A 12,002-nucleotide genomic window follows, 5' to 3' on the forward strand; every position below is an offset into this window, starting at 1 on the left:
TTAGTTCTATTTGCTCCTTCTCAGGGTTGGCTACTAAAGTGCATCTTGTGGGTAAAAATCTAGCATTATTTCACTTACAGCACAATTCTTGTGCTATAATATTTTGATTGCTCAAACTGAAAAGCATTTGCTTTCCAAAATTCTCCTTTGGAACGATTGAACAACAGAAACGATGCTGGCGATACTGGTAAACATTTTTATCATGCGTTGTAATGTTCATTCGTGATTTGTTTCATAAGAGTTCTTAAAATAACCGCTGCAGATAGATTGATATTATCATCATCCCAGTAATGCAGATGCAGCGATGGGAACTGAAGTTGGGAGAAAATGAATGATCTGACAGAGTGTTTCTTAAACCATTTAAACATTTGCTCCTTTCTTTGCTGTTGTTAGCTGCCCCTGAGTCAACTTTAAGTCATGGTGACCCTGTGGATGAGACACAGGTTGCTGTGAACTGCTCCTTTCTAAACCTACTTTATTTGTGTTAAGTATTTCTGTATCGCCTCCCAGGTCACAAGGGCTTCTGAGGCAATGAAAAAAGAAAACGATTAAAACCGTACAAATATAAAAACATTTAAAAAACACATTAAAATACTCTTTTAAAAACTCCTGAAAGCAGTCTAAAAAAAATATCCCAGAATTCAGTTTTGAAACAGTTAAAATAGCAATTTCAAACACTGAAAGCCACGTGGAACAGTACTGTTTTGGTTGCTGGCCAGAAGCTTAAAAGAGATGGGACCCAGCCTAACCTTCTTGGGTAGGGAGTTCCACAGTCGAGGTGCTGACATACAGAAAGCACTGTTATGTTAGCCACAAACTTAGGCCTGTTACAGACTGCCAAAATAAAGCTGCTTTGGGTCTCTTTGGAGGTATGCTGTTTAAATGATGCACGCATCCTAAGAATCCAGAAGCTGCACCAAAGCTGCACTCCAGTGCTTAGGAATGGAGTGTGGCTTTGGCGCAACCTCCGGACTCTTAGGACCCATGCATCATTTAAATAGCATACCTCCAAAGAGACCCGAAGCAGCTTTATTTTGGCAGTCTGTAACAGGCCCTCACTTTGTAGAGCAGCACTGGGTCCAAGAGCACCCTCCAAGCTATGGACCTGATCTTTCAGAGGGAGAGCAACCCTATTCAGAACAGGCTGTGATCCTAATCTCAGGTTGGTTTTCCTGCTGACCTGTTAACCCTGCTCTTCAGCTAACCAGGTTTCAGTTATATATGCAAGGTCAGCTTGCTTGTCCAAGATGAAGTCCTGGATCATACAACTTTGGAAGAGACCCCATGGGCTATCCAGTCAAATCTCCCTGTCATACAATAATACACAAGCCACTCCCAACAGATGGCCATCCGGCTTCTGTTTAAAAACCTCCAAAGAAGGAGATGCCATCACATTCCAGGGCAGTGTCGAACAGTTACCCTCAGGAAGTTCTTCCTAATGTTTAGGGGGACATTTCTTTTCTTGTAGTTTGAATCTAATGCTTCGTATCCTAATATCTCGAGCAGCAGAAAACAAGCTTGCTCCATCCCCAGTATGACATCCCTTTAGATATTTATATATGGCTATCAAGTCACCTTTTAACCTTCTCTTCTCCATGCTTAACATACTCAGCTCCCTAAGCCTCCTAGGGCATGGTTTCCAGACCTTTTACCATTTTGGTTGCTGTCCTCTAGCCACACTCTTCCCAGTCATTGACTTGGCATTAAGCAACTGTACTTTGTAGTCTGATGGGGTTGAACCAGAAGGAGGAATAGCCACGAGATGTCTCTCTCCCTTCCTCCATTGGCTTCTTCTACCTCCACTGCCATACCTCCTCCTGCCCGTTGTGATTGAAATACCAGCGCCTTTTGTTTTTGGCTGACCAAAAATCAGAGAACAAACAGCCTGCTATAAACAAAATTACAGGTCAGTTTAGCCTGAAGGAACTCCCAGTACTTAGCCAAAGCTAGCTTCATGAGGTTCTACTACTCAACAGGTGCTCCATTTTCTTCTTTAGAGAACAAAACACGCAGTTCTGGCAAAAACCTCCCTCTTTTCATCTCTCTTCCCTTGCATCAGCTATCTGTCCAAATGCAGCTTTTGCAGAGATCGTTACACAGAGTTGTGTCCATGCAGTCTACTACAGCTCTTAGAATATCCCAGGCAACAGGGCCAGTTGGTTGCTGAATTGTGTGTGTGTGTGTGTGGTGTAGTTCCCAAAAGTAACATTTCCAAGTGACAGCTCCATTGTTTTCAAGTCTGGGATTCTGGTGCAGAGAGACCTTGGTTGGCAAGTTATCTAGCACTGGCATGAGGATAAGAATAGATCTGGGCATCTCTGACTCTGCTTAAAGTCACATCCGGGAAACACTGCCAGGACCCTGGAGAGTTTCTTCTGAAATTAAGGTGGTTTAATATGGTAAAAAGTGGAGCAACTGTCTCCACAACTGCAATGCTAAATCCTTTACTAGAGAGCAATCAACTCACCATTGTTTGGACTGCTGCATTGAGGAAAATACCTTTGTCTCAGGATGCTATCCCACATTGGAACTTTGCTCCTCACCTTCCTGGAACCATTTTCATGTTTCAGCTGTCCCCTCCCTGAAGCCAGTGCCAGCACCATAACTTTTGCCCTGAGGTTACCTAGCAATTCTGTGATGGGCAGAATGAGAAGTAAAGAGTTACTGATTTACAGATACTAATATTTTTCACATAAATGGGTGAACTACCTCTGTAGCAAGATTGGAAACTTCAGTTAGTTCAAAACATGGCAGTGATATTGGTTACTGGTACATCTAGGAGTGATCATATTATACCAATGTTACATTCTGGCTGCCAGTTAGTTTCTGGGCAAAGTACAAAGTGTTGGTTATTACTTTAAAGCCCTACATGGTTTAGCTTACATATTTATGAGATTGCCTTTTTCTGTATAATCCATCCTATACATTCAGGTCCTCAGGGGGACTTCAGTAAGCCAGGACTAGGCTGGCAACTGCCACCCAGAGAATTTGTCAGAAAAGATTTGACAATTGAATTTAAACACCACTAAAGACCAGTCTCTTCTGGCAGGCAAAACAAGATGCATTTTAAATTATAAGTTTCAAAGTGTTTTTAGTTTTATATATTCTTTTAACAGGTTTTGAATGTTTTTAATGGATGTTATGTGTTTTTAACTGATGTTATATGTCTAATCTCTTGATATATTTTAATTTTTTGTTCCCTGTCTCAATCCATAGGGAGAGGCAGGTTACAAACAACAACAAGAACAACTACACCTTTTATAATGGCCCAAGCAGCATAACAAATAGGTTTCTGGGAGCTTTAGTCCAAGAACCTACTGTATATACTCAACTATAAGTCAACTGCATGTATAAGTCAAGGGCAGGTTTTGGGGCCAAAATTATGGATTTTGGTATGACCCATGGATAAGTCGAGGGTAAAACTTAGGGATATGTAACAAAGGATGTAAAAGATGAAACAAAGGAAAATGATGCCAAAGAACTTACAAAATTTTGGCAGACATAACTGTTTGTGCTCACCCTAAAGGCTGGATGCATGCAAGAGTAGAGATGGTTGATGCTTCTTTTTAGGTGCTCCCAGGATGCACAAAGTGTTTGGATTTTGCCTCTCTATTCAGAGAAAGGAGGTGACTGTGTGTGTGTGTGTGTGTGTGTGTGTGTGTGAGAGAGAGAGAGAGAGAGAGAGAGAGAGAGAGAGAGTAAGTAGAGGACTTACATTGACCATGGATAGTCGACCCATGTTTTTTGGGTCAATTTTTTGACCAAAATTTCTAGACTTATAAATGAGTATATACAGTAATGTTTTGAAGCTTTGGCCATTACAGTTTTATGGTACCTATCCCTATTCCATGCTATTCCTGCTTTTGCTATCACATTCTCTGTTAAAGAAGTAACAGCCAGGAACATACTTACAGTACGTGATTAACTGAGGTAAACTATATGTAGAGAAACTGCATTCTGTTGAGCTTTGCCCTTCATGACTAATGAAAAACAAAAACAAAACTTTTAATTCTTTAGAACAGACATGCAGATGAACAGTTACAAATATTAGAAATACTTGAAATATAATTCCAATTGTAGTTAAGAATGTGTGGGATACTTTAATTTGAAGGGAATTCACAATGAAATCCTAAGGATGATTAGTCAGATGTAAGTGCTCATGAACTCAGTAGTAATTACTACTGAATTCCGATAGGAAAAGAATTGGTACCTCAGATAGTTTGAATATTTATTTGAAATGAAATGAAATTTTCAAAAATCAAGTTGTTTAAAAATCTCTTTGAATCAAAATGATTTGTCTGTCTCAGAGCACTCAAGTATATATACTGATCTGAAGTAAGCCAAATGTAAGGTGTCTTAATAAAAATACAGTTGCCCCTCTGTTTTTGCGGTCTTGGAGTCCATGTCCCTCACTTGTTCGTGGAGGGGGACAAAATGTGGTGCGTATCTCTGGGTGTTCGCCGCCATTCAAGCCAATGGGGATTAAATAAAATTGCGGGTGTTGGTGGTGGTGGGTCCAGAACGGATCCCCTGTGAAAACGGAGGGGCGACTGTACTTTCTTGTTTAATCTGCATCCTTTCTGTTTATAAATAACCATCAAAGTGCAACCAGTGACAACATATCTGCTTTTGCTTTTCAGATTGTTTCACGAAAAAATCCAGAAGATGTCCAGGAGGTAATGTGTTTGTATTTTGAAAGTTGTTTTTGTTCACAATCTTGCTTTTATCTTCTTTTTAAAAAAACAGTTTTGACATTTGCAATAGTAATTCACATATGTATGGTGCAAACCTCTTCTATCTTTGTTACAAAAAAGGCTAGTTAGATGTTTGTAATACAAATGAAATTTGTAATACTGACAAAATTTGGTATATTTAACTTGAACGCTTGGGAAAGTGCACTTTTCCCCTCATAATATGTACTCAGTGTCAGTCTAATTAAACTGGTTTGTGTCTTTGTCTTCCATGCTAGCAGGGAGGATGTCATGATAATATGTTACATATCTTCTCCTGGTTCCCTCCATGATTTTTAAAAATGTCATTGCTCATTCTCTGCACACCCCAGCCTTACTGCATATCCATCTGTAGGTTCATAATAAACCATAACAGCTTGAACTGGGACTGTGCAGCAGAAAAAGGAAGTGAAAAGTCAGCTGGTCAAAGAGGTACTGTAAGGTAGAAATAAGTAGCAAATGCTTGCTTGCTGAGAAATTCACATATGCTGTTATTGTATATATTATTATCGTTGTCATCATCATCATCTTTATTTATATAATTGTAATGCCCATATTTGCCAAATACTATATAGACCATGAAAGTGATGCACTAAAATGGTAGAGGAAAATAAGGGAAAATAAGGCTGATAAAGGAGGATCAAGGTTAGAAACTTCGGAAGCTCCTTATATGCCAGATCACACTGTTTGTCTAGTTACACTACTTTGATTGACAGGTGCTGTCTGGAGCCTGCGGCTGCATCTGGACTGCAAAAATAATGTAGCTTGACACTGCTTTAGTTGCCATGGCTCAATGCTATGGAATTCTGGGATCTGAAGTTTTGTAAGATATTTAGCCTTCTTTGTCAGAGGGCGCTGATGCCACAACAAACTAGAAGTCTCAGGATTCCATAACACTGAACCATGGTGGCTAAAGTGGAGTCAAACTGCATCATTTCATTGATTCATAGAACCATATCACACTATGCTCTTAAAGTGCTACTATTCCACTTTGACTCCTCTAGCTGCCTCCTGTTGCATTCTGGGATTGGCAGTTTTAAGGAGGGGTATTTAGAATTATCAGGCAGAGAATCTGCCTGAGAATTCTAAATACCCCTCCTTAAAACTGCCAATCCCAGAATGCAACAGGAGGCAGCTAGAGGAGTCAAAGTGGAATAGTAGCACTTTAAGAGTATAGTGTGATAAACATCATAGAGTTAGAAGAAACCACAAGGGCCATCCAGTCCAACCCCCTGTCATACAGGAATTCACAATCAAAGCACCCCCAACAGACCTCCAAAGAAGGAGGATCCACCACTTTCCGAAGGAATATGTTCCACTGTCGAACAACTCTTACTGTCAGGTGGAATCTATTTTCCTGTAATTTGAAGTTTAAGGCCATGTGTTGTGTGGCCTTTATTTCCCCAGATTCTGGGGGAGGGCAGGTTTTTAAAAGGAATTTGAAGCACTGTAGGCAAGTCCAAAGTTTAAAGCTGGGAGAAGTAATCTGCAATAAAGAAATAGAGATGTTCTCTTCTCCCACTATGTGGCAGCTCCCTATAATAGGCATAGAGTGGGAAGCCCTTCAAGATGCCATACAGTTAGACTGTGGTAACAGTGTTCCCTATCTATCCCAGTAGCCATGGCACTGCTGAGATGAGGTGAACACAGTAGATTGAATCTTACTGTTTATCCCAACTAGAGTAGGCCCATTCTATTTAGCACTAAGCAAAATGATTAATGCCAATCTGTCTAACTATGACATTTGCATCACTTTGGTTGGAGGTTTTGGTGTATCAGACTAAGGGTTATTCCAACTCCTGTGACACTGGGTATTTTTGAAGATAGTTAGGGTATAATAATGTCCTTTTGTCTGTACCATGCTGTAAGGTATTACATAAATATTTCAAAATGCTGTCTTTTGTTTAATGAAAGCTGTATTACAGTGGTCCCTTCACATTTGCTAGGGTTAGGGGGAAAGGACTTCTGTGAATGTGGAAAAACTGCAAATAAAAAAACCTATTATTTTTACCTGAGAGAACACCTCTTGAGGATTTTCTAGGTTCTCCAGTACAACTCTGTGGTCAACATCTGCCAGAAGCTGATCACAGAATCATGTTGGCAGATCTACAAATGGCTAGAGAAGTATTTTCTCTAGGATCTTGCAGGTTCTCAGTATAAGTCTATGGTTAACCTCTGGCAGAGTTGCACTGGATTCCTAGAGATGACATATTAATTAAAACCACAAATAATCAAATCCGCAAAAGCAAAGCTGCAAATGTGGTGGGCCAGCTATATACTACGCTTCCCTAGCTTGGAGTCCTGTGGGTAGCTTGAAATTCCCATAGTGCTCAGCCATCATTGACTATGCAGCCTGGGAATGATTGGTGAACACAGTAGATTGCAGTCCTGTGAATCTAGAGGGAATTGATTTGGGGAAGGGTGTGTTACATAGACCTACATCACTGAAGTTAGGAATAATTTGTTGTTTGGTTGGTTGGCTGATTCACATGTTTATGGGAAGTGAAGTAAATTTTTAAATCTTATATTCTCTGTACTGTACTGTGAAATTTACCTGGTGCTATTCAGGTTAATGTCAGATTTACCCAGCAGTGCTGAAAGATCCTGTTTACTTTTGATTTCAGTGAAACAAATGTTTGTCTAGTAGCATCTACAAACCTTAAAATTTGTTTCAGTCAATATTCTTTGCAAAATGTGAGAAAACAGCAGTTTTGGGGTTAGGAGAATAGGTGAAGTTTGCTAGTAAGTTTAAATTTGCATGAAAATATTCAGCATGTTAGTCTAAATATTATTAGGTCAAAATCAGTTCATAAATGTGCATTCTAGAGCAAAAAATACAACAATCAGAAGTGTTTGCTTGGAAAATAACCAAAGGGGTTGATAGACTGGGTTCATTCCATTGCTGTAGTGTTTGTTGTGGTCCAGTTACATATCACGACAAGTCTGATGCCTCTGTGATGAAATATGTGGATTAGTATAGCATGACAGACAGACAGATAGACATATTAATTTATAATATAGAAGTTTGCCAGTGTAAACTTGCAGGAGTTGAGTGGATTTTGGATATGTGATGTTTAACAAATAAAAAGAGTTTGTTAAAGAAGTAAACATTATTGTTTTATTGTCTAAGAAATTGCCTCTGCTGTCTGTATGCAAAAGTAGTACTGAGTAAAGAAGTCTTCTCATGTTATGATGATGATGATTTATTTATAGCCCACCCAATCACAAGGAATCTGGGCGGATTACAGCAATAAAAATACATAGAGAATAAAATAAAATAAAACAGAGCGATGTAAGTCACAGTAATTCATAGCTAGGCCTGATGGAGTTGGGCCTGTCTTTTTCACTCCCTTCATTCATTCAGTTCTACTTATCTCAGTTCCCCCTTTATGTTTTTTTCTTTGAACTTCTCTTTAAGAATATTAAGAATATGACAAATCTGTGCTAGCAAATTAAAATGGGGCCCTGGTTTAGGTATGTTTTGATCTAGTTCATAACTTGATGCTCCCCTTTTACAAGGAGAATTCCAAAGAGAACACATCTGGAAATATGTTTTCTGAGGATCATATTTATTTTGTGAGCATAGCCATAGATATTCAAACACTGTTAACTTTTCAGACTGCCTATGACTACGGTAGTCTCTGAGTTAAACAACACTAAAAGCCATTTGAAGGGGACATTCATCTTTGTGTTTAGTTATTATGAGCCAGCATAACAAAACTTTGACACTCCTATAGATCTTAGTTTACAAAGTACGTAAAGTAATACATTTCTTGTATCCAGTTAGTGGTTCCCAAGACTTGTTTGCTCATGTGAGAGGACTTGTGTTGAATCAGACAAAATGCCTGCCTTATCTAGCATTCTGTTTTGCAGTGGCTAACCATCAGGAAGGCATGAATGTATCTCTCTATGAATGGATAAATACATCTCTTGTATCCCATTAACTGATAGATTGTTGTTGTTGTGTGCCTTCAAATCATTTCTGACTTACAGCAGCCCCTTCACAGGTTTTTGGGACAAGATTTGTTGAGAGGAGGTTTACCATTGCCTTGCTTTGAGGATGAGAAAGTGTGACTTGGCAAAGGTCACTTAGTGGGTTTCCATGATCTAATGGGATTCAAATACTGGTATCCCAGTGTCCTAGTGCAGCACTCAAACCACTGCAGCACATTGGCTCTCAGTAAATTTCATAGGGTTTTCTTTGGCAAGGAATACTCGGAGGTGGTTGGCCATTGCCTTCCTCTGAAATACAGCCAACAGGATCTGGTATTCCTTGGTGGTTCCCCATCCAACTGCAAACCAGAACTGACCATGCTTAATTTCTGAGATCCAACAGGATCTGTACATTTAGGGCATTTAGGCCTCTTTACTGTTGTTGCTATGTACCTTCAAGTCATTTCCAACTTAAGGTGACTCTTAGGGTGACCCCTATCAAGGGATTTCCTTGACAAGATTTGTTCAAAGAGGACTTGCCTTTGCCTTCCTCTAAACCCAAGAGAGTGACTTGTCCATGGTCACCCACTGGATTTCAATGGTTGAGTGGTTATTGGAATCCTGGTTGCCAAAGTCATAATCCAGAGCTCAGATCACTACACCAGTAACTGATGTACTAAGACATGTTGCCTCTGATACTGGAAGTGATATATAACTACCATGACTTGTAGCCACTGGTGACCACAATGCCTAGAGCTGGATCTGCATTGCAGAATTAATTGGCACCACTTTAACTGCCATGCTTCAATGCTGTCAAAGTAGTAGTAGTTTTGTGAGATAATTAAGTTTTGCTGTCAGAGAACTCTGGTGCGACAACAAACTACAGATCCCAACATTCCGTTGGATGGAGCCATGATAATGGTGTCAAACTGCATTAGTTCTGCAGTGTGGCAGCAGCAACCCAGGATGGCTTTAAATGCTGTTTTCAGAAGGCCTGTTGAGAGCAGTGTGTGTTCCTCTGAAATAGTTCAACCGTGCTTTGTTTGTAGAACTCCATTTCACTGGTGAATTGGTTAGCACCTTCCTTGCTCACTTTCTGCCAGCAGGACTAAGGTCTTTCTATTTAGGCAGGCATTCGACTTTTAATCATATGGTAGTATGCTGTTTAAAAGTGGTATGCTCTGTTTTTTCTTGTATCTTTTAAATTGTTTTTTTAAAATGTATTTTGAAGTATTTTAGCCATGTGTCTTTTCATAGATTTGACATTTAATTGTTTGTTTAAAATTTTGTAAAATATTTTTTTAGCTAAATATTTTTAAACTTTGGCATGTTACAGACAGCCAAAATAAAGCTGCTTCGAGTCACAATGGAGGTATGGTGTTTCAATGATGCATGCGTCCTAAGAGTCCAGAAGCCACACCAAAGCCATGCTCCAGTCTGGAGCGTGGCTTTGGTGCGACTTCTGGATTCTTAGGATGCATGCATCATTGAAACACCATACCTCCACTGTGACTCGAAGCAGCTTTATTTTGGCTGTCTGTAACAGGCCATGGTAAGTCGTCTTGAGTCATGTCTTGGGAGAAAAGCAGGGTATAAATTGAATGAATGAAAGAATGGGAATGGGAGGGTTTGTAAAGAGAAACAGTTGTTTGTCAATTATTCTAAAATTAACATAATAGTTTTGGGGGAAGAGAAGCTCTAAGTCCATTTTGACATTTCATGCATGTCACCTAGAACAGGTACACTCATTTAAATAACTGGAGCTGCACTTCAATAAGAAACTTTATTGGAAGCGACATTTAGAAACCACTAAAATCTCAGTTTATTAGACAGCTTAAAAGATTTTTCTATTCTAGAGGGGGGCAGTTAATACCTAAAGGTTTTTACAGCTATAATTATTGCTCAAATGTAGTATGGAGTGGAAATCTGGGGAGAGGATACCAAGTCAGATTTGGAATGAAATTAATTAATGAATACCTGGTGTAAACTACAGTACTGTACTTGGTACTAGGGAAAGACTTTTGTTGTTACTGTCTGTGTCTTATGTTGTTGTTGTTGTTGTTATATTTATTTATATTCCACCCTTTTCCAAAAACTGGGACTCAGGGCGGCTTACAATAGTAAAAAACAGTACAACTTTCATGTGTGCTTGTCCTTTAGTTCATTCTATTTATCTACTAATCTTTGGTTGTATTAATTTAAAAACTTGCATACTGTGCAGAATATGATAGCATCCAAAATTCACAAAATTGGAATACCCTTATTCGACAAACCAAAAATGTACAAAATATATTGTGCAAGCTTAATTGGGCAAAGGTGTTGAAACATACAAGAGAAGAAAAAATGATGATGGTATTAGAGTCACAGGCCTACATTTTGTCAAGATGTTGTTTTTGCTGTTGTCAGTTAAGATGGTGGGGAGGGGTATCCATGTAGGCAGAGACCACTTATCCCTTTGGCCATGTGGGCTCTGGGAGACAAAATGCCATAAAATCCAGGTAATTTATACTAGTGATAAACAGAATGATCGGGAGAAACCTCCAGTTTGATAAGGAGAATTCTTGAACTCTGAATCTGAGAAAATTCAAATTGAATAAAGCAGAAGATTACATAATAAAAAAATTGTTAAGAGTGGCACATGCTGTAATAGCATTGGGATGGAAAAAAAAACAACATTAGGGGGGGACTGGCCACAATTTATTGTAGAATAGCATTTATTTGATTATTTAAGGGAGAGAAAAGGGAAATATAATGGTGAAATAAAGGAAATGATCCAGTGGGACAAATGAGGTTGTTGGATTGAGAATGTTAAAGCTGAAAAGGGGTATGATGAAGTTAGGAAAACTACTAATAAGATATTCCACATCTTAGGTACTGGTACTAATTTACTTGATTATAGCCATTGGATGGACTGAAAAGTATGTCCTATAATATCATTAATATTTAGTAAGGATTTATTATATATGTTGTATAGTATTATGGACCATAAAACTTATAAATAAAATAAAATCCAGGCAATAAAATTTAAACTCCATTAACAACAGGGAAAAAAAGTAATGGCATCAGATTGCCATTGCTGCTGTCACTGCATAACAGATGTTGCTGCTAGCAATGAACATAGAAACATAGATGTACATAGGAATGTAGGAACATAGGTGCCCTTCAGATACTTTACTCTCTCACAAGCCGTATGTTGCATTATCTGCTTTTAAGTCATTTCTGACTTATGGTGACCCCTTAAGGGTTTTCACAGGGTTTTCATGGCAAATTTCTTCAAAGGGGGGAGGGGGTTTGCCATTGCCTTCCCCTAAGGTTGAGAGAATGTGACCTGCCCAAGAT

General features: G+C 39.0%; 1 protein-coding gene across 6 annotated transcripts in view; it reads left to right on the forward strand.

Moving 5' to 3' along the window:
• Window positions 1–12,002, forward strand: part of LOC149310606 (inactive ribosomal protein S6 kinase delta-1-like) — a 149,137-nt gene that overhangs the window by 1,742 nt on the left and 135,393 nt on the right. For 5 of the 6 annotated variants that reach the window (XM_089529284.1, XM_089529286.1, XM_089529285.1 and 2 more), the window contains exon 2: window positions 4,641–4,676. In XM_089529284.1, the coding sequence (XP_089385410.1) occupies window positions 4,641–4,676 (36 nt within the window). Of the gene's footprint in view, window positions 1–4,640; window positions 4,677–12,002 lie in introns of those variants that run through there. The other variant, XM_089529290.1, reaches the window with a different exon arrangement.

This window comes from Sceloporus occidentalis, unplaced genomic scaffold (genome assembly GCF_023333645.1).
Source record: "Sceloporus occidentalis isolate IW3139 unplaced genomic scaffold, rSceOcc1.0.p SCAF_6, whole genome shotgun sequence".
In the NCBI taxonomy this organism is placed as follows: Eukaryota; Metazoa; Chordata; class Lepidosauria; order Squamata; family Phrynosomatidae; genus Sceloporus; species Sceloporus occidentalis.